The sequence below is a fragment of the Nicotiana tabacum genome, chromosome 6 (genome assembly GCF_000715075.1).
Source record: "Nicotiana tabacum cultivar K326 chromosome 6, ASM71507v2, whole genome shotgun sequence".
In the NCBI taxonomy this organism is placed as follows: Eukaryota; Viridiplantae; Streptophyta; class Magnoliopsida; order Solanales; family Solanaceae; genus Nicotiana; species Nicotiana tabacum.
The window spans coordinates 25,320,576-25,344,094 of NC_134085.1; the positions used below are offsets into that span (position 1 = coordinate 25,320,576).

Here is a 23,519-nt window from a genome sequence, read left to right on the forward strand (position 1 = left end):
TTGGTCCCGGCCTTAAACAGTTAGACCTGTTTAGTCCCACTACCCATATGGGCTCGCGGGCCTGAGCCTGGGCCTGACACATGCCAGCCGTAGTTCATTGTGCCAAAAGTATTCTAGCCAGATGAGGCACATTTAGGATCAGATGATCCACCGAGTGGAGAGTTACTATGTCCACCTGATATATTCTGTATGGTCCTTGGACTTGCTTCAGGCGTGCGCGAGAATCAGAATCATTTCCCATTGTGAATGTTTCATGGCTCCCGAGACTAAACCTCGCCTCAGAGATCCACTAGGAGGAAAGCGTTGACTCGTATAGCAGACTAAATTTCAATCTTGATAACTTTGAAACCACAAAAACAACTGATCATTACTATTTCCTTTTCCTACGAGCCAAGCTAAAGTTAATATAGAACTACACATCTTTAGCCAAGATAATCCCATCTCAAGGAAAAATTATCTGCAGTAATGGAAAGACTTAGACCAAGACACGTTAACTGTAACAGCTTCGAAAGTCTTGATTATGGAAGGCATCAGGTTCTCTTGTTATACAGCATCCCTGTTCGTGGAAGCATTTGCAATAGGACTCCTTTGCCCGGGTAAATTTCCAGCATTTATGAATGTCCAAGAACTACTACTTCAAAAAGGATCTGCTGATTGTCTTCCTTCTTCACCTGCAAAATTTAGGAGAGCAGATGAAAATGAAATTCCCTTTAAAAAAAGGGACAAGGAGAATTGACCAGTATTTTAGTGTAGTTACAAAAGCCAATTACACCGAGGATATAGTGTCAACGTGCTCAAGTTCAGAAATAAGAGAACACATAGAGGCATGCCAGAAAATAACCTGAATGTCTTTCTGCATCGGGAATGGCTGGAGGAATATCTGAGCTGGGTCCAGCACAAGGGCCCTAAATAAAGCAACCATTGTCAGATATAAGTGAAGCTTATATGAAGAAAACAGAGATGTAATACCACTTACAAGAGGTTGGAAAGGAGTTGCAATTTGAGTTTGCTGGGACCTCAATACCCAATCAAAAACATAGTCAAATTGAAAGCCTGCAAAGGAAAGAGAACTGTAACGTAAAGCAAGACCATACATTAACAGACAAAGCTAAAAAGCATCTCCCAAGCTTATTAAGACCTTCACGGATGAAGAGGTCACGGAATATTTTCTTCAGGTAAGCATAATCTGGTTCCTCCTCAAACTGGAGAGAACGACAATACTGGAAATATAATGCAAATTCAGTAGGATAACCCCGACATAAGTCCTGCAGAAACACAGATCAGCAGTTAAATTCCATGTACGTAAAAAGGAGTCCAATCACCATATTTGCGAATAAATTACCTCAATGGATGTTGAAACCTTCTTTTCTCTAATTTTCTCATACTTCTGCTCCTTAGTGCTTGCTTTGAACCCTTGCCTAGGAAGACTGCAATAATAGATGCCAAACAATGCAGGCAAAAACAAGAGGAGGACAGATTGCAGCAAAAATCACCTTCCTCGGAGTAAGTACATAAGAACATATCCAAGAGATTCCAAATCATCCCTCCTGCTTTGTTCTATAATTACCAAAATAGTACATCAAGTCAAAAGACAGCAAAGTTCATCTATCAGAAAAGTGAAACCCAAGTCTAAAGAATAACAATACTTACCGATACCAAGGTGAGTGTTCATGCTAGCATATCTTGGAGAGCCTGTAAAGTTTTTGTTCTCTCTGCAGGGCCAAATACCATACAATATACCATGTAAGCTAATTAGCTAAATGACATAATAAGATTCACAAATGCAGATACGTTAATGCATGGGCACAAAATAATATAATATCCTAGGACACACTGAATTTAAGAAGAGAGTAGCCCTCTGTTGTACCTACAATTCTAAGCTGGAATATACAGATATTCACACCACAATGTTTTCTTTAGGGGATGGAGAGGGAGTGGTAGAGTATTTTTCAAAGTTAAGTATAATCATTAGTCTCCTCAAGGGAGTGGTGGAGTATCTTTCAAAAGTTCAAGTACAACCATTAGTCTCCTCTTGTTTCCATTCCTTCCAAATCCTTTTAACCCAAACATAATGTAATGTAAGTGTTTTTGGTAGGAATACATGCATTCATTAAAAGCAGTATATTTTGCATTATAGCATCATTATAGACAAATAGGAATATTGCACCATCATATTAAAATCTAAAAACAACCCTATCTGTAACTTTGCGTTGCGCTCAACTGACGCCAACATGACTATATCATTTTTTAGAGAAGGTAAGAATTACTAATGTCAAAAGCAGCAATAGTTCTGTGATTACAACATCTAAAAGTTAGCCAAAAAGAAGAAACCCCCCAATAATCTATCCAAAAGCAAACAGGACTATCTGCAGTGTTTATTTAAAAATTTAATAAATATTTTTTTTTGTTTGAAATTAAAGTATTTTGATTGCTCAAAGGGAAATTTTAATAAACACTAGTATAGCACCCGCGCGAGTGTGGAGATTATAAATCATGTTGTGTGATCTAATTGGTTTGACCATCTTATATATTATTGCTTGAATTAAATTTTAATTTTTATCTAGTGAAACATGCCCAATAATAAAATCTTATGAAATTAGAAAAAGATTCATATAGTCATCGAATAACTTTTCAGTTCCTCACTTTTCTTTATTACATAATCTACTATATTTAGTATTATTTCATTTGCAATTATGAAGTTTTATTAGCTTGTTACTTGACGTAATATTTTTATTAATTCTCTCTTTTAATATAATATAGATATAGATATATATTTTTCTTACTCCTAAAACTTTTTCTTGAAAATCTTTTTTCCATTGCCCATCTTCATTTGAATTCGTCCAAAATATAAATTATTTTTTCTATATTAGTTATAAATCTACCAGTTTTTTTAATAATTGGTATTTTTGTATTATAAGCCTAGAAATTAAGTTTTTCTGCTCCTTTTACTCTTTTTGATTTTTAAAAGTTTAATTATTAAAGTCAACTATCTTTTAAAATTATGCTTTATTGCTTGGTATTCTTCCATTGCCTAATGTTTTTGGTTTTTGACTTTATATATTAAGATTTAAGTTACATGATATTTTACATATATGTGATTTTTATCATTATAACTCAAAAACGCTTACTAATTTGAAATTCCAATAAATCTTATTATTTCATATTTTATACCATGTTTCCTCCTTTTATTCCTCGATTATCATTATTGTTGTATTTGTTACTCAGTATAATTGCACTATAACGTGTTTAGTTTGATTTTAGATTTAATGTCCTTGCTTATTACCTCCTTTAATATAACATAGATAATACATATTTCTTACTCTTGAGAAAGTTGTTAATTTATTACTCTTTTACTTGAAATTCATTCATTGTTCTATTATATCCTTATTTTTGGCTTTATCTATTATGCTTTTAGTTATGTTTTATTATTGGGAAAAGGTCCAAAATTGTCCCTCTACTATGGTATATAGTTTATGTTTGTCCCCCATTATACTTTTCGTTCAGATCCACCCAATACCGTTGACAAATTTTCTAGAATTGCCCCTAACGTCCCTCCACCGTGGGACCCAATCCCTCTATTAATTTGTCCACGTCAGCTGCCATATCAGCAGGTCCCACACACTAAACCCAATCCCAATTTTAATACCCGGTTCGAATTAAAACCGAACCTGATTTTACCCCATAACCAGGACCCAATTTTCCCCGGAACTTATTAAATTCTACAACCAAACACATGGCAATATGGGACCCACACCCATCCTCATCGTCTTCTTTCATCTCTTCAAAATTCCCAATTCCCACCATTGCTAAGCCCGACAGACATACCAGCCCCATCATACACGTAAAGAACCTGACAACATCACTGATGCTAACTCCATGCATCTTTTTATGTGCAAACACAAACGTGGTCAAATTTCTCATACCCTTCCAAATTAGAATCTACAAGTAACTCTTTGTGATACCAGATTTCGGTGAAAATGACATAAAATCAACTACCCAGTAGAGTTAGAGAGCTTAAGATTTTAGCAGCACAAAGAAAAACGTAAAGTTAAAGCATATGCTAAAATGGAGATGAGACTTCTTAAATTTCAAAAAAAATAAATTCTATGGATCAGACACCTTTTAAATCTCCACTATTAAATCTAATGGATCAGATTTATTTGGGTAGAAAGAAAAACGCATATGGCCATATTTAACTTGAAAGACAAACTTAAAACAAAATTTAGATCAGATTTTTGAAATTTTTTAGTATTTTCTATAGTTTTGTGCATGTGATTCCATCGATCTCGGTGTATAGATTTGGTCGGTTCTTTGTCTTATTGTTTACCTTGAAATCAAATCTGGGTTTTGAGAAAGTAGGGAAAGAAATGGCTTTACTTTGAGAATTTTGGACGCCGGAGAAGAGCATGAAAACGTGAAGAAATAGAATAAGAGGGAAAAAAAGTGAAAGAAAGAAAAGAAAGAGTAAACAACATTTTTCTGTGACTTTTAGTGTGTGGGACCTGCTGATATGGCAGCTGACATGGACAAATTAATAGAGGGATTGAGTGCCACAGTGGAGGGACGTTAGTGTTAAGAGCAATTCTAGAAAGTTTGTTAACGGTAGGGGTGGATCTGAACGAAAAGTATAACGGTGAACAAACTTAAACTATATACCATAGTAGAGGGGTAATTTTAGACCTTTTCCCTTTATTATTGTATGAATTTTCTCATCACTATTCAAAAGATACTTTCTCGTCTCAAATTCAGATAATTTTTATATCTATAATTTTATAATAAAATTATTGTTTTTGTTGTAAGTTTATTTATTCGTTACTTGAAATTCTTTCATTGTTCAATATCATTGTTCAATAAAATTACTTTTTTTTTAGTATGCCACTTGGCTTCAATCAAGGTTGACTATAATCCTTTTAATATAATTTAGACAACATTTAATATGTTATCTTCATATCTAGCTTGAATACCACTTGGCTTCACTTTCAAGCTTGCTTAATTCTTCAATTGTCTAAATTTATCAATAATATATGGAGTATTATTTATTACTTTCTTTTATTTATTAAATTTAGTATTTTATCTATAATTAATGCCTGAAATAGTTTCATAGTTAATACTAGTTTTGATTTTTTCCTTCGTCCATATATATGTTCTTCTATAATTTTATACAAACTGTATTCTTCGTCCATATATATGTTCTTCTATAATTTTATATAAAATGTATCAATATTCTTAATATTTTTTTTACATTATATGGGATAAGCAATTAGTCTTTTCTTTTATTTTGTTTTCAATATTAAGTTTTGATTTTTACATTTTTTTTACTATGTTTCTTCTAATTGTTTCATTATTATATATCTTTTATTTTGTGCGATAGATAATGACCCACGAGACCAATATAAATAGGGGAATAGAGAAGAATGTATTTTATTTTTTAAATTAATTCAAATATTTTTGTCTATCTATTCAAATTTAGAAGCTTTATCTCAATCCAAATATTTTTGTACATCAATTCAAATATATACAATGATATAATCTAATTAGAATATTAAAGATTGTGTATTTTATCTTTCAATTTCAAATACACTCTTAGCATTGTCATACCTCATTTTTGCGCGCCTACTCCGAAGGATAAATGCGTGAGGGAGTTTTTCCAATTTAAGTGACAATATTCGAAATGGGATTATTTATTTAATTCAGAGTCGCCACTTGGGAAAGGTTTGGCTTTTGGTGTCCCAAGTCACCGGTTTATCTTGAATCCCAATTCGAGGAAAATATTCGACTTTCCAAATGAAGTCCGCGAACCACAAATTCTAAGTAAGGAATTCTGTTGACCCGAGGAAAGGTGTTAAGCACCCCCGAATCCCGTGGTTCTAGCACGGTCGATTAAACTATTGTAATGGCTAAATATCTGATTTTTATACATGTTATAACTTATGTTTAAACTAAAGTTAAAGCCGAAAGCGAAAGTTAAAGCTAAAGCTTAAAGGGAAAGCAAAAGCCAAAGTTAAAGCAAAAAGCAAAAGTTAAAGTAAAAGTTAAAGTTAAAGCAAAAGTTGAAATTAAAGCAAAAGTTAAAGATAAAGCAAAAGTTAAAATTAAAGCAAAAGTTAAAGCAAAAAGGGAGTTATTATTTTTGGGAAAGGCCGTGCAATTTTGCTAATTGGCCCATCCGAATTCTAAGTAACTTTACAAACACGTATAGAGGGCCCCATAGCTTTTGTATTTTTGTTTGTCGAGGCTCGTCTCATTCATTATCTTTAAAAGAATTGCAATGTCGTGGAAATGCATCACCACGTCACAATCAATGTACTCATGATTATCGACACATTCCGACTTCGTTGAGATTTGGATTTGGGTCGCATCAATGCGCACCCGAGTTTAAGAATGTAATTTTATTAAAATCGTGCCTACAGAGTCTAACGCATTATTATCTTTGGGGAAGACCGTGAAATTCGCTAAACGGCCCATCCCGAATTCTAAGGACAAAACAAGATTAACCAGATGAGGGTCGTGCGTTTAAGCCTTTTGTTTGGCACAGCACGCCTCAAATTATTCCAAAAGGGCTTTACTCCACTAAAACAAACCACGGATATTCATAACTATTATTTTTTTTAAAAAAACTAATTTAACATTATTGTAAGACCATTGATTATGGAAATTATTGTGGAGAAACAAATTACTACTACACGTCATTTGTTTTTGAGGGAATGAATTACTCATACTTATTCTAATGAAATCAACTAGAGCAGAAGGAATTCCTATTACTATAACAATTAAAGATACCAAATACAGCCAAATAAAATAATGTGCGACACAATTAGCAATGAAGGAACCAATTTAAAAGTGAATACGGGATTAACATAATCAAATAAAACTCAATTTATAAACAAACCTGTGGATAAACACCAGCTAGCATGACAAAGGATTTAACTTTAAGGGAACATAATCTCTATCTTCTAAAAATAAAGACCTAAGCTTAAGATAAGTGAAAAAGGCTTTTCACACAGCACAAGCAAATCAAGAATAAGAATAGCTGGCAAAAAACAAAAATCCAAACTGAAACAAGAATGTAAAAGACATTGAAACAATAGATGAAATAAAGGAATGGACCTTCTTTCTTTAATAAAATGATCCGTTGGCAGACTTTTACAACGTCAATTATTTGACGCGCACAATGACCGTAACCGACGCCGGATACATCAACAAACCTCGTCGTCAACTCGACTTCAAACTGGAATCAACCTTGGCAAACTCGAATTGGAAGTTTCTCACGCTTCTGCTGTATTTCTCGACCAGTCACGATAGCAGCAGATGTGAGAGGGTGGTCGTTTGGACGTGAGAAAGGTGATGACGTAAAGGGGGTGGTCGTTTGGACGTGAGAAAGGTGATGACGTAAAGGGGGTAGTCGTTTGAACGTGAGGAAGGTGATGACGTAAAGGGGGTAGTCGTTTAGACGTGAGGAAGGTGATGGCGCAACAGCGATGGCTGTTTTGGTGGAGCTGGAGCTCGCTGGAGGATAGGGTGGTCGACGGACTGTTTGGTTGACGACGTTGCTGCTGGTTCGTGAGGGATGGTGGGCTGTTGATGGTGGTCGTGAGACGGAGAGGAAGCTGGGGCGACGGTGGTTGCTGGAGGTGGAAGGGTGGTCGCTGGACGATTTTTCCGGTGACGGGCAGTGGTGGTTTTGAGACGTGAAGGAGGTGGAGTTATGGTCGTGGTGGTTTTTTTTTCTTCTCCAAAAATGGAGAAGAAGACCAACAGTAGTGGTCTTCCCTTTCTTTTTTTCAAAAAAAAAAAATGTCTAAGTCCCCCCTTTCATGTGCTCATCCGTGTATATGTAAATGTAGGGTGTTTTTATATGCTTTTTCTCTTTTTTTCTTTTAAATCTAAGTGGTCCAATTTTAAAAGCCTTCCCATGTTACTTTGTCCATGTGCCCATGTTCTTGTGTTTGTCTTTGTCCCCCACGTGTGGTGGGCTCGGATTGTTACGGGCTAGGTTCGAAAATTAGGCCTAAAAATGGGTCGTTTGAACCCGAATATTATTCTTTGCGCGAAACCGAGAATGAAAACATGAATTTATTTAATTAATCCTACATAAGCAAAATAACTATAAAAATAAGACTGACAATTAAAACGAAACTATTTTTATATTTTTCCAAGTTTTTTTTTTAAAAAAAGCTACAACACATTAATTAAACTATTTTTTACAATTTTCGTTTTATATATATAAAGATAAAAATATAAAGTACTATTTTTATATTTTTTAAAGTTTATGAGAAATAAATAAACTAAAATTTATATATATTTTTTGTAATTTTCATTTTTGTGACGAAAATAAAGTAAAAGAGTCAAAATAAGCTGAAATAGCTACATTAAGGCTAAATTAAATATTTATGTGCTAAAATGTGAAAAATTTGGGGAGGGACAAAATCACATGTCAACAAGCATTACAAATTGTCTATACAATTCTATAATATAGATTTATATTAGATTTTTGTCGTAAAATCAAGTTAAATTTTGCCTTTAAAGTGCGAAGTAGTATTTTCTCTATATGATACTTGGCTTTACCTCATGCTTCACTATCATTCTTTTAATATAATATATGAAGTTATAGTATGTTCTGGCAACTTCCCAATTTAAAATAGAACAAGTTTCAAAATAAATAATTTTCAATATATAAAAACTATTGTTTCGGAAAAAAATAGTTAAGTATGTTAAAATTCAAATAAAAAACACATAATGTATAATTTAATTTTTTTTAAAATTAAATTCAAAGAGAAACTAATTATTACCTAACCTAACAAACTTTTTCCTAAATTGCCAAGTGACCTATTGTGAGGCTACCACTTGGCTTAACGTGGAGGCTTTTTCCTTTCCTTTTAATATTATATAGATAGAGATATAGATTCTTCATTTTGATGTCCTCTTTTAGGATAAGCATATTATGTCGTGATGTCCTCATTGGAAGGGAATTTTACATGGAGTACGCATTAGCTTGCTTCCAATGCTAAAGCAAACTCAAAGCTTTTATAAACAAGGGAAAAGAACATAAGGGGCAAGTGAGAATTCACTACATCCTCCGCTAGAGCATTTTCAAGATTTAAAAGTGGAAAGAAAGAAAGGTGCTGTAAACACTTAATATCCTACCAAATGAGCAACTCATAATAACCTTACCTGTAAGGAATGTGTTGGTGACTTGAAGTGTTTCTGTACCTCTTGGCTAGACCAAAGTCAATAATGTAGGCCTGCACTTTAAGCCATAACAAAATATTAAAGAAACACAAATCCTGCAAAATCATGGTAACAAAAGTAACGAGACAGTAATAAGAATATGGGACCTGTTTTACACGCTTTCCGAAGCCCATTAGAAAATTGTCTGGCTTGATATCTCGGTGCAAAAATGATTTACAATGAATAAATTCGACACAATTTATCTGCAGTACATACCAGAATAGCCATATAACCAACACATTTTAAGGTATACTAATGCTAAAATTTGAAGCATTAAATTAAAATTAACCATTTGATCTGCAAGCATCAAAACTGTCTTCAGGGAAAGCTTCCTACTGCAAAAATTTAATAAAACTTCAAGATTGGGTCCAAGCAAATCCATGACCAGAACATTGTAATCTCCCTCCACGCCAAACCACCTCGCATTTGGAATTCCAGCTACATGAAAAGTATTACAATTATAATGCTAACCAGAACAAACTAGAGAATTGGGAACAAAGATTAGGAATAGAAACAGGATAAGCCAATTACTTCCTCCCTGAAGAACTCTATACAACTTTGACTCATATAGCAGTTGAGGATGCTTTGTCTCGACATTTTCCTGCAAAATATTTAAGATATTGTAACATAAAAAAATAATAGAAGGAATAGCCAGTTATAATGTCAGAAAAGACAAGACATTCCAATCCAAGACTCAAAAGCAAAAGCAAATGAAGCACCTCGGCAACCTAACATTTTGCAGATACTTGTATATAGGATCATTCTACATATGAGATTCATCTTACCAATGTTAATTCAAAAAGCAAGAGATATGTAAAAATCTTAGATGTTGCTGGCGTGGAATACGCTTCAGAGCTAAGACCAATGCACGGCTACATAATAGTATTATAATGTCCACAGCTAATAAGCAAGCAGTTTCTATTTCATTTCATGTAGTCAATGTTGGGGACCAAAGCAACCAATAAATAGGAGATAATATTTTTAAGTTTCTTTCCCACAGTAATTGGGAGACAGATCTATTTGAAAGTTTAGATGTCGCTTGCACGATCGCTGCTGTATTAAACATTAAAGGGTGAAATTTTCTTTCTTTTTCGATCCATCTCATCTTTCTGTTATTTGTTTATTATAGCATTTTCCTTTACTTTGAGATTAAGCCTCCAACTTCTACAATTTTCTATTTGGCACAACCGCGTATTCTTCAGTTTCGCTTTGTTCGTCATTTATTATAGCTACCTTTAAAGAGGCCCTTTTTTGTTTGTAATTCTTTGGGGGCTTTATATTGGATTCGCTTCTTTATCTGCATTTTGGGATTGGTGAATTGCCGAATTGGTGAATTCAGGCGCTTGTGTTTCTTTTGGGTTCTTGGAATACTATTTTCTGTAGCTCCGTTCAATAGCTTTGTTATAGCTGCTTGATGGTTTTCACAAGGAGGATACTGTTTTCTTAGTAGAGAGGACTATTCACTCTAAGAGCAAAGAAAAAATAGAAAAAAAGAGGAAAGTTGGATTCCTTGCTAGTCATAGATTTTCCATTAATCAATTTCGATTCTTAATTAGATACAACCTTGTTCCTTCCGTCATCTTTCGCCGTTTTCTTTTGCTTCTTCGCTTCGATTTTTCTGTCAACTGAACATTTGCTTCTGAACCTCCATTATGTGTTCCCCATGGTGGCCTTCATCTTGATTTTCCGGCGAAGCGTATTAAATTAGAGAAAAAGATTTCTTGGTTGGTATAAATTCCAGAGAGAACACAAAAATATTTGAAGCTCGTCGCAATCCATCACCGCCGGCCAGATTTCCGTTAACTTGAAGGGCAGCAATCTAGGTTTTATTGTTCCTCTCTTGTCTTGATATTTTAGCGTAATTGTATCTCCTTGCCTGCCTATTTCGTTCTTGAAACCTAGAGAAAAAGATTTCTTGGTTGGTCTAAATTCCAGAGAAAATACAAAAATATTTGAAGCTCGTCGCAATCCATCACCGCCGGCCAGATTTCCGTTAACTTCAAGGGCTGCAATCTAGGTTTTATTGTTCCTCTCTTGTCTTGATATTTTAATAGTTTAATAGTTTAGTGTAATTGTATCTCCTTGCCAGCCTATTTCGTTCTTGAATCTTTAGTTAATATTTGCCCTAGCATTGTCAAATTAATTATATTAGTGATAGCTTTGTCTACTTGTTTATATTATTATCTACCTGTTTACATTTTTATTTTGAATCTTTATTTCAAATATCCCCCAGTAATTCTGTTCCAGTTTTGCACATTTTCTTTGTGACCTTTAATTGTAGATTATAGCCCCATATAGCTCTTGTATTGTATTTCTTCACCTATTTTTCTATCCTTTAGTTGTAGATTATAGTTCCTTCAGTTCCTCTGTTTTATTCTTCACCTGTTTTTCTGACCTTTAGTTATAGATTATAGTTATTATTACTAACAGTATGTTAGTTCCTTTATTTTATTTTTTCACCTGTTTTGCAACCTTTAGTGGTAGATTATATTTCGTTATTCATTTTATTTTTGCCGCTTGTTTTCGGGATAGTGCTTGTGTAGTGACTCACAGATTATAGTGGCCTTGGTGAACGATGGTAGGGTAAGGTCTTGTCCTCGGGGGTGTCAGCACGGGGGAGGGGGTAAGGGGTAAGAGGGCTAAGGGAGCTGCGGGGGAGGGGTGCGGGGGGTAACGAGGGTAAGAGGGCTAAGGGAGCTACAAGGCTGAGAGTGGGGTCTTGGAACATAGGAACTTTGACTGAAAAATCTGTAGAGTTAGCGAAGATTCTCGAGAAAAGGAAGATTAATATAGCTTGTGTACAGGAGACTAGGTGGGTAGGAGATAAGGCGCGGGATGTGGGCAGTTTCAAACTTTGGTATTCTGGGAGGGTGGGGGACAGGAACAGGGTAGGTATCTTGGTTGATAAGGACCTCTGTGAACTAGTGGTGGAGGGTAGGACGGTGAATGATAGGCTAATGACTATTAAGCTAGTTGTTGGAGGTCAGCGCGTACAAACCCCAAGCAGGCTAAAATGAGAAAATCAAGAGGCGTTTATGGGAGGATTTGAATGAGATGGTGCATGGTATCCCGCATACCGAGAAGCTTTTCATATGAGGAGATTTCAACAGCCACATTGGAGTGATGTCTGGGGATATGATGATGTGCATGGTGGCTTTGGTTTTGGAGATAGAAACGGAGGAGGAATGTCTCTACTGGACTTTGCTAGAGCATTTGATTTGGTGATAGCAAACTCGAGTTTCCCGAAGAAGAGGGAGCACTTGGTCACCTTCCGGAGTTCGGTGGCTGAGACTCAGATTGATTATTTACTCTACAGGAAGTCTAATAGAGGTCTTCGCACGGATTGCAAGGTCATCCTGAATGAGAACCTCTCGACCCTTCATAGGCTCCTGGTCATGGACCTTGAGATCACGAGGAAGAGGAGGAAGAGGGCGATGTATAGCCAACATAGGATCAAGTGGGGAGCCTTGACGGAAGCTAAAGCGCAGGAGTTGGGGGTCAAGCTGGTGATTATGGGGGCTTGAGGAGTAGTGGAGACGCAAGCGCTATGTGGACCACGACTGTGCAGTGCATTAGGGAAGCCACGAGAAAGGTATTAGGGGTCTCAAAGGGTTACTCTAGTGGTCACAAAAGAGACTGATTGTGGAATGGAGAGATGCAAAGAAAAGTGGAAACCAAGAAAGAAGCATATCTAAATCTAGTGGAAAGTGTAAGCGAAGAGGGCGAATAGGGAGCATTATAAGTTGGCTAAGAAAGAGGCAAAGCTAGCAGTTACGGTGGCCAAGACTGCAACTTTTAATTGTTTGTATGTGGAACCCGAGGGTCGAGGTGAGTATAAGAGGTTGTTCAGGTTAGCCAAGGCGCGAGAAAGGAAGGCGCGTGACGTGGACCAAGTGAAGTGCATCAAGGACGAAGAAGGTAGAGTTTTGTTGGATGAGGGGCTTATCCGTCGGAGATGGCAGACCTACTTTCATAGTCTCTTGAACGAAGAAAGGGACAGGAGCATTGTACTGAGTGATTTGGAACTCTCCAAGAGTCGTTGTGACTTTGGGTATTGTAGGCGGATTAGAGTTGGTGAAGTTGAGGGGGCTATGCGTAAGATGAGCAGGGGCAAAGTGACTGGGCCGGATAAAATCCCAGTGGAGTTTTGGAAAAGTGCGGGCAAGGAAGGCTTGGATTGGCTCACTAGATTATTTAATGTCAATTTAAAACGAAGAAGATGCCCGAAGAGTGGAGGTGGAGCACGATGGTTCCTGTATACAAGAACAAGGATGATATCCAAAATTGCAATAACTATCGGCGTATCAAGCTGCTTAGCCATACTATGAAAGTCTGGGAGAGAGTGGTAGAGCTAAGGGTGAGGAGGAGTGTGTCTATTTCCGAGAACCAGTTTGGGTTTATGCTGGAGCGTTCGACAACAGAAGCCATCCACCTTGTTAGGAGATTAGAGAAATATAGGGAGAGAAAGAAGGACTTGCATATAGTGTTTATCGACTTAGAAAAAGCGTACGATAAAGTTCCAAGGGAGATTTGTGGAGATGTTTAGAGGCTAGAGGTATATTGCCTACGTTAGATTGATTAAGGACATGTATGATGGAGTAAAGACTCGAATGAGAACGTTCGTTCGGACTGTGACCATTTTCCGATTATGATGGGGTTGCATCAGGGGTCGGCACTCGGTCCTTTTTTGTTTGCTCTGGCAATGGATGTATTGACGTGCCACATCCAAGGGGAGGTGCCGTGGTGCATACTATTTTGCAGATGATATTATGTTGATTGACGAGACGCGAGACGCTGTGAATACGCAATTAGAGGTTAGGCAGACCTTGGAATCTAATTCAGTGGCGAGACTCGTGGAGGTGAAAGGAAGGTGAGGCTGGACTCGCAGGTCATCCCTAGGAGAGATAGTTTTAAGTACCTTTTGTTTATTATTCCGGGGGATGGGGAGAATAATGAAGATGTCACACATCGTATTGGGGCGGGATGGATGAAATAGGACTCGCTTCCGGTGTTTTGTGTGACAAGAAGGTGTCACCGAAACTTAAGGGTAAATTCTACAGAGTGGAAGTCAGACCAACGATGTTGTATGGGGTTGAGTATTGGCCAGTCCAGTGTTTTGAAAAGCAAGCGCTTCGTCGCTTTAAGCGAGGCGAAGCGAGAAACCGCCGCTTTTTCCTAACTGAGGCGACGCGACCAGCAGAAGCGATCGCTTCAGCCAAGAAAGTAAGAAGCGACCCAGAAGCGAGAAGCGCAAAAGCGCTCGCTTCTGTTCATAGGAGTCATTTTGAAAAAAAAAAAGTTTGAGGGGTCTTTGTTTTATTATACAAAATAGACCCAAAGTGAAAAGCTCCTCCTCCTCCTCCTCCCTCCTCCCTCCTCCCTCCTCCCTCCTCCCTCCTCCCTCCTCCCTCCCCCTCCCCTCCCCCTCCCCTCCCCCTCCTCCCTCCCCCTCCTCCTCCTCCTCCAACTTCTCTTTCTTCTTCTTGAACTTCTCCGTTTCTCTTCTCTTTTTAGTTTTTCTCGTCCAGTGTTTGTATAATTCTCCGAATTTACTCACTTTCAGGCTTCAACTGTTTATTTTGGTTGTGCCGTGGTGGTTGATGGGGGATGAATCTAGATTGCTACTAGCTTCTTCTTTCTTCTTTTTCTCTGCCAAAAAGATTGCTTTTGGTATTTCACTGTGTGATAGGAAGAAGTTAATAACAATCTTTACTTATAGCCCGTTTGGCCAAGCTGCAAAAATCAGCTTATTTTGAGAAGTGTTTTTTTTCAAAAGTGCTTTTCTCAAAAGTACTTTTGGTGAGAAGCAGTTTGTGTTTGGCTAATTAGTTTGAAAAGCACTTCTGAGCAGCAATTGGTGTTTGACCAAACTCTAAAAAACTGCTTCTAAGTGCATTTTTCTCAAAAGTGTTTCTCAAAAAAATGTTTTTGGAGAGAAACTACTTTTTTCTGCTTCTCCAAAACTGCTTCTGCTTGTCCTCAAAAGCACTTTTTTTCCTTCCAAAAGCTTGGCCAAACACCTCAATTTTTGGCCAAAAGTGCTTTTGGCCAAAAAGAAAATTGGCCAAACAGGCTATTAGTAGCTTTGATTTTGCTTGTCCTATGGTTTTATGGAGGATTTGGTGGTACCTATTTTTAAGTTTTTAAATTGAACTTTTTGATTATTTATACTATGTCTTTGAAAGGTTTACATTATGTTTTTTAAGAATTGCGCTTCACTTCGATGAAGCGTTCGCTTCGCTTTTGAAGCGACGCGAGCCCCTGTAGCTTTTTTGCGCTTCTCACTTTCAAAAACACTGGGCCAGTCAAGATCGCTCATGTCCAGAAGATGAAGGCAACAGAAATGAGGATGTTGAGATAGATGTGTGGGCTTTAGATAGGATCAGAAATGAGATTAAAAGTGGGTGTGGCCTCTATTGAGGACAAGATGCAGGAGGCGCGGCTTAGGTGGTTTAGTCATATGAGGAGGAGAAGCACAGACGCCCCAGTGAGAAGGTGTGAGAGGTTGACATTGGAGGGCCTACCGAGAGGTTGACATTGGAGGGCCTACCGAGAGGTAGAGGTAGGCCAAAGAAGAGGTGGGGAGAGGTGATTAGGCAAGACATGCCGCAACTTCAGCTGGCCGAGGACATGGCTCTTGATAGGAAGATATGGAGATCGAGGATTAGGGTAGTAGAGTATGTAGTCCAGAGTGTTCATAACTGTAGTATTGGCACGCAATCTCGCTTTCTGTTGGTAATAGGTTTTTATGACTAACCGTTATTTTCTTTCATTGTTGATCACCTTACTATCTAGCTGTTTTTATTATGCTTTTATATGAATTTTTGGTACAGTCCATTCTTGTCTATATTTTCATTAATATGGTGCTTATGTTTTCCTCAACCGAGGATCTATTGGAAACAACATCTCTATCCTCACAAGGTAGGGGTAAGGTCTGCATACACACTACCATCTTCAGACCCCATAGTGTGGGATAATACTAGGTATGTTGTTGTTGTTGTTGTTGTTGTTTCCCATAGTAATTGAAAACTCATAACATGGATTTTACCAATCAGTTGGAAAATTTATGTTTAACAACATCAAACAGTGCTATCAAAGATCCATTTAAGGCGTGCTCAAGCCCTGAAGCTCAAAAAAGCTAAGGGTGTGCGCTTCGCGTCACTTAGGCCGCGCTTTAGTGTAGGCGATAAGGTGTGCGCTTATTTTCCCATAACTCCACAAGTTGTAGCTTGAATAGAGCAGTAGAAAACAATAAATATAATTGGCAAAGAATATATTATGTTAAGGGAATCATATGAATGAAATTGTTACTTATTTTGTGCATTACATATATATTTATTTTTTTCTACGTTGCGGCTTTTTTAACTAAAGCCCACACTTTTATTGTGTTTTTTGCTTAAAGCATAGATAGACTTGGAGCGCTTTTTAACGCTTTTCGCCGATGACAACACTAACATCAAAAGATGATCAATATCCGCCTATATATTGTTCAATATCAACTTAAAGGAGCTAAACAAAAGGCACTATCACCCCTCCTCCAGGAGAGGAGTAGAGTCCATCAATATTGAACCCCACAATAGAGTTTACTTCAATTCCTTACTCAACACAGTGCCTTAAAAAGATTCCGAAACCAGTTGCTAGCAGAAGTAGCGCGACAAAGAGCAAAGCATGGCATTCACAAAGAAATGGTCTAAAGAGTCAAATAGTTTTTCTTCGATTGTGATCTCTTGAAATATCTTGTAGGCACTTTCAATTAGAAAACATAGTGATGTATAGCACTTATTAGAGCAATGCCTAAATATGTATATTTATTGTTAAGAAAATTAAAAAATCCATATCTGAATTCTACACTAAAATTCAGATATCTCGACCTTTAACACTCTGAGCCCTTCTAACCTTACGGCAAAAAGAATACTAAAACAATAACCATCTTAAAGTATAGGAAAGTTATATAGTTCACTTCCATGTAACTAATATTGTAACACTGGCTTTAGTATTTTGTTTGTTATTCTTAATATACAAATGAGAAGAGCTTGATAAAGGTTTTCTTTAGAACATTGAAAATTATACTTGTGCCATAGTTTTAAGTCTATAAATATATTTTTTTAGAACAAAATCTTTAAGTCTTTAAATCAAACACTAACTACTCTTTTATGCATTAAAAGTTGTACAATCTATTGTGCAAAATCAATGTTAAACAAAATAATAATTTATCCAACAAAAATTATAAATTATATTTGAAGTAATCCTAGGGTTCATTCATCTTAAGCTTTTGAAATGAAAACAGAAAACAAGATTTAATTCCAATTAACATCACTCTGCCAAAAAAACTATGATCAATATAACAGGGATCCTATCAATTAGGGTGAAACATCAACAATAAATTAAAACCTATCAGTTCACCAAGTAAACGAAAAATACAAACAGACTCCATAAGAAATCTCACTAGAATGAGGTTATGTTAACAGTTTGACCTTATTAGACTACCAAACGCCATCTACAGTGAAAAGAGTTACTATATCACAGGAGCAAAACGTGCACTTAATAGTTCAGATGAGTATGGCAATAGTACTTCAACTACATTACTATGTCAAAGATCAATTGCCTCAATTGATATCTAAGTTTCCAGAAAAAACATATACCAAAGGTAATACAGCAATCTAATCACCAACAACACAATTATAAAAAAGAACTGCAATGAAAATAATCTAAGAAACAGAACTAACTAAATTACTAACGCTACTAGACACACCCACACACAGACACAAAAAAAAAAAAAAAAAACTGACCAGCTTAATTGCGACCTTCTCATTAGTCCGTATATTAGTACCTACACCACCAAGATAACATCAACTCCTCCACGCCACAACAAGGAACACTAATAAATTGAGAGAATTTCTCCGGGGAGAAAGAAAGAAAATCACCATGATAGATCTCGCTGAACGATCCACTGCCAATTTTGCGATCAAGCCGATACCCGTTAACCACACGAGTCTCCATTCCAAACTTCAAGAAAACCCTAATTCTACACAGAAGGGTCTTCTTTTTTAATTTCTGTCTACAACAAATAGGTATTTATAACAACTATTAAGTATTAATAAACGACATTCGTCATCCTACAATTCACCTTTTGCCCCTCATTTTGCATTTTATACCTGTGAATGTTTTTGGGTAGTTCTGTAAATATAACCAATTGAGAGTACTTTTATAAATTTAAAATGTTAGTTTCGCTGACGTTTTGCTTGGGTTTTACATGGGACCCACCAAGCCCATCTTACAAATTTATTTATTTTGAACTGGAAAAGCATACTTATATTATATATATAACAAAATAGGGCTGGATGTCATGACCCGCTACATTAACCAAACAAACAATTCAAGTTCTTTCTAATACAAAACTTCATTTAACAATTCTCTTGTGTTCTTTCTTCCATCCTCTTAGCGATCTTGAGTGTAGTAAGGCTGACTTGGCATAGCAAGAACGTGAGCAAGTTGTGCAAGATCGTGAGCGAGTTGCCAAGTGTCGCACGTGCGCTTAGTTTAAGACTAAAGACGTGACAGAGAGCCCATTAATATTGTCATTAGTACATATTCCTTGATAACCTACCAATATGCCTTGCAAGGCACTATCATTCCCTAAAGCAACCAAACGTTCACATTGTTCACTAGAACAGTTCCTAGCATAAACATACCCATCCTGATCCTTGCCATATACATCTAGAGCAAGTTCAGGTGGTAAAACAAAAGTTCATTAACGTTGCTTTTGCCAAAACATGAGCCACCATATTTCCTTCCCAGAAAGGTAGGGATTAGGCTCATGCAGATGTGAAGGTAGGGATTAGTCTCATGCAAATAGGGAGGCAGGGATTAGCCTCTTGTAGATAGGGAGACAAGGATTAGCCTCATGCACATGTGGAGTCAGGGATTAGCCTCATGCAAATACGGAGACAAGGATTAGCCTCATGCAAATATGGAGGCAGGGATTAGTCTCATGCAAATACGGAGGCAAGGATTAGCCTCATGCAAATATGGAGGCAAGGATTAGCCTCATGCAAATACGAAGGCAAGGATTAACCTCATGCAAATATGGAGGCAAGGATTAGCCTCATGCAAATATGGAGGCAAGAATTAGCCTCATGCAGAGAGCAGGTAACAGATAAGAGTAGTATATGTCTTAGCTGGAGATATATTCGGTGTCTGATGTCTATGCCTGAATGATATTGGCCCCTGCCTGGATGCCTCCTCCACCAACAATCTGTATTTGTGAATTAAAACATTGTTAGTAGGGTGATCTTTATTAATAATGTTAATGACCTCTGTGGCGTCAGTTTCCATGTCTACTGGGAATATATTTTCCTTGATAATTAATTGTAGTGCATGCAAAAGAGCTTGCAGTTTCGTTTGTAACGGTGAGGTTGCTTGGATTTTCTTTAAAAAACATGTCTTCCACCTCCCCTTGGAATCACGAACTACTCCACTGATGCCCCCTTCCAGATTGTTGCTATTGAATGCTCCATCTATGTTGACCTTGAGCCATCCCTTTAGTGGTCGCTCCCATTTGACATTTAACTTTATGACCTTGTTATGAAAAATCTTCTTGGTTGTTAGTAAAGAGTATTCAGTTGCGTGGTTAAATTTTTTTTTTTACATTTATGTGAGAGGTTTGGTTGTTGATATTATTATGGTTTCTATTATTCCAAATGCCCCAAAGAGAGAAAGGTAGAACCTTTTTCCAAGCTACGTAACCCATTGAAATTTTTGGAGATGTTTTTTTGTAAAGATTCCAGCCATTCATTGATGGTTCCGTAATTATTTATGGGCACCCCTAGATTTTGCCATAAAGCCTTAGCTATGGGGCATTCCCAGAAAATGTGATATATGGATTCATCGTTGGCCTTACATATTCGTTGGCCTTACAAATATTATACAAGTACTATAATTAAGTTATTATTTGTGTTTAACACTACGGAACCGACATTTAAATTCGAGACCACCAATTATGCATTTTAGGGTTCATCAACCCAACTAATAAATATTTCCTCTGTTCTTATTTAATTATCATATTTTTCATAAATAGATATTTCAAAATACTTTTCGTTTTACAAAGATAAATAAATAATTAGTCATACTTTTCAATTTTACCCCGCTATTAATTATTCTCAAAAATACCAAAGGTCGATAATGTTGCAATTTGATTCTGCCTTTGAAGAGACCAAAATGTGAATTATCATACTGTATACGATCAAAATAGGATTTGCCTTTTTTGTATGACTAATCGAGACTGGAACGTGGCAGGCCAAAGCTCGACCTCATGTTATAGCAGACCATGATGCGAAGTTAGATTGTCGGGCTCGTGACTCAGAGTCCGATCGATATCGAGAACATCCAAGATCGAGACCGAGCAGGATAGAGGTCAAGCAAGATGGAGGGAAGCTTACCAAGCCAAATAACGGAAAGCCAAAATATCCGCAATCGGGCGAGGATCACTGCGGAAATCTCGGCACGTATCAAGAAGAGGCCAGTTAATTATCTATCATGGGATTTATTACTGTATTTAGAATTGCATCAAGAGTAGGACTCCCCTACTATATAGAGAGGGTCTGGTCATTTGTAAAGGGGATCATATTCATGCAATACAAAGAAATATACTGCTTTTCTCTAGTTTTCATTATCTTGTAACTCTGCTCTTATATCAACTGAAACTTCACTCAGTTCAAGGTTGATCGAACTCGAGGGCCAAGGTTGTTCAATTCGTTTGGTTTGTATTTATTTCTTTTACAGTCAATTTCGATATTATTATCTATCTTCTTAATTTGTGCTAAGTTATACCACGTATCCTTAAAACCACATATAAATTTAATTGTTATCCGATTTTAGGGTGAACAGTTTGGCACCCACTGTGGGGATAAGGATAATAGTGGTTACTCGGTATGAACTTTCATAACACACACTATTTTTCACTTGTTCTTTGAAGTATCTTTGATTCCAAGATCAGAATGTCGAACTCTCACTCAGCACTCCTTAACGTCAGCAACGGTTCTGGCCATCAGGCAGTGATAGCACCACGAAACGACGTACCCCCGGTTGGCCTCGATGGAGTTCCAGTTGTAGATCCAATCGATGTCAGCTAGAATATAGGCCTCAACACTAATTTGGCAGTCGACCCTGAGGGAAGCGTCCGCGGGGACAACCGATCAGCCACTCAAAACGCACACGGCGGCGAGGATTGCAAGGTCAACCTACAAGTGATCTTCGAAATATTGCAGGCCCAATAGGCAGCGATAGAGCAGCTCCAAAATCAGAATCACACCCCGAGCAGGGTCGAGCTCGAGCCTTCCTATGAAGTTGTCACAGGGTCGAATTAGTTTCAAGGAGATCGAGCGAGAAGGAATCGGAGACCAATCCTGCTATCATAAAGATGCTCGAAACTGATAAAGAGAACAAAGTCAGGGGAAAAGAAGATCGAGGAAAATGACAAGAAAGTGGAAACTTATAACTCCAAGGTCGATCAAATCCCAGGAGCACCACCAATATTGAAGGGACTGGATTCCTAAAAAATCGTACAAAAAACTTTTCCACTGAGTGCGGCTCCGGAGCCAATCCCCAAAAAGTTCTGCATGCCCGAGATTCCTAAGTATAATGGGACGACCGATCCGAACGAGCATGTCACTTCTTATACGTGCTCTATCAAAGGAAATGACCTAAAGGATGACGAAATTGAATCTGTCCTGCTAAAGAAATTCGGAGAGGCCCTATCGAAAGGTGTTATGATATGGTACCATAATTTACCACCGAATTCTATTGAATTGTTTGATATGCTTGCAGATTCTTTTGTAAAGGCGCATGCATCATCAAGGTCGAAACTATAAAGTCAGACCTTTTCAAGGTAAGGCAAAAGGACAATGATATGCTCAGAGAGTTCGTGCCTTGATTCCAAATGGAACGGATGGACTTTCCACCGGTCGCCAACGATTGGGCCGTTCAAGCCTTAACTCAAGGTCTCAACGTTCGAAGTTCAATGGCTTCACAACAGTTGAAGCAAAATTTGATAGAATACCCAGCTGTCGCTTAGGCCGATGTGCATAATCGTTATCACTCAAAGATCAGGGTCGAGGACTATCAACTTGGGGCCCCTTCTGGGTCCGTTTATCCTATCAGACCCGTCGACCGAGTTAAAAGGGATATTGATCGAGAACCAAGATCGAACAGAGATCGATACTAGCCATATAGTACAGATCGTAGGAATAACGGAGCTAGGCAAAAACCTATACGGAATGAAATAAGAAGTGATCAAGGTTAGAGCTCTTGAGGGCTTATGAGTAAGAGCGGCTTCGACAAGCCTATCAGACCTAATGAAACACCTCAATTATCTGAATATAACTTTAGTGTCGACGCAGCAAATATCGTATCAGCTATCGGACGCATCAAGGATACCAGATGGCGTCGACCTCTGCAGGCCGATCCGGCCCGAAAAGATCCCAACCAAAGGTGCAAATATCATGGCACCCATGGCCACAGAACGGAAGATTGTCGGCAATTAAGAGAAGAAGTAGCCCGATTATTCAACAACAGGCATCTTCGGGAGTTCTTAAGCGATCGAGCTAAGAATCACTTCAAAAACAAGGACTCCAACAAATAAAGTGAACAAGACGAGCACCAAAATGTCATCCATATGATCATCGAAGGAGTCGATGTTCCTCAAGGTCCAATGTTTAAACGCATCAAAGTGTCAATCACGAGGGAAAAATGAACGCGATATTACGTGCCAGAAGGGACTTTGTTTTTCAATGACGAGGATGTGGAAGGAATCACCAAGCCCCATAATGATGCACTGGTAATATATGTACTCATGAATAAAACTCGAGTTAAACATGTGCTAATTGATCCAGGTACCTCGGCTAATATTATTCGATCAAGGGTCGTAGAACAACTCGGTCTGCAGGATCGGATCATGCCTGCTGCCCGAGTACTAAATGGATTCAATATGGCTTACAAAACTACTAAGGGAGAAATAACGTTGCCAGTAAATATAGTTGGTACCATTCAAGAGACCGTGTTTTATGTAATCGAGATCCCTGTTATCGGAGACCATGGATCCACAACATGAGGGTCGTGCCCTTGACCCTTCACCAGGTATTAAAGTTTCCAACACCAAAAGAGACGATAATGGTTTACGGGGAACACCCCGCCACAAAGGAGATATTTGCCATCGATGAAGTAATTCCTATATCAACATTCTTATCGACAAAGGACTCAGGTTCGACAGCAAAACAACAGCCCAAATAACAATC

The 23,519-nt window shown here is 37.5% G+C and overlaps 1 protein-coding gene across 2 annotated transcripts; it reads right to left on the reverse strand.

Annotated features, from left to right (window-relative positions):
* Window positions 1-306: 306 nt before the first annotated feature.
* On the reverse strand, window positions 307-18,287 carry LOC107790466 (casein kinase 1-like protein 1). 2 transcript variants are annotated; one of them, XM_075254628.1, is made up of 13 exons: window positions 18,153-18,287; window positions 18,018-18,058; window positions 9,760-9,829; window positions 9,518-9,666; window positions 9,336-9,431; window positions 9,172-9,242; window positions 1,651-1,712; window positions 1,494-1,557; window positions 1,343-1,427; window positions 1,139-1,265; window positions 977-1,053; window positions 842-905; window positions 307-671 (listed from the first exon to the last, which is right to left on the reverse strand). In XM_075254628.1, the coding sequence occupies exons 1-13, from the start codon at window positions 18,226-18,228 to the stop codon at window positions 637-639; spliced, it is 1,017 nt and encodes a 338-aa protein (XP_075110729.1). In that variant the 5' UTR covers window positions 18,229-18,287; the 3' UTR covers window positions 307-636. The 2 variants fall into 2 exon arrangements, with proteins under 2 accessions (XP_075110729.1, XP_016467877.1); XM_016612391.2 differs by lacking the exon at window positions 18,018-18,058 and having other exon boundaries at window positions 18,153-18,285.
* Between the last annotated feature and the right edge of the window lie 5,232 nt (window positions 18,288-23,519).

Coding starts and splice junctions, on each gene's coding strand:
- LOC107790466 (XM_075254628.1), bottom strand. CDS start 18,228: ATGGAGACTCGTGTGGTTAACGGGTATCGGCTTGATCGCAAAATTGGC. Junction 9,830..18,017: donor AGAAGGTCGCAATTAAGCTG/GTCAGTTTTTTT, acceptor AATATTTTGCAG/GAAAATGTCGAGACAAAGCA. Junction 1,428..1,493: donor ATGTACTTACTCCGAGGAAG/GTGATTTTTGCT, acceptor CTATTATTGCAG/TCTTCCTAGGCAAGGGTTCA.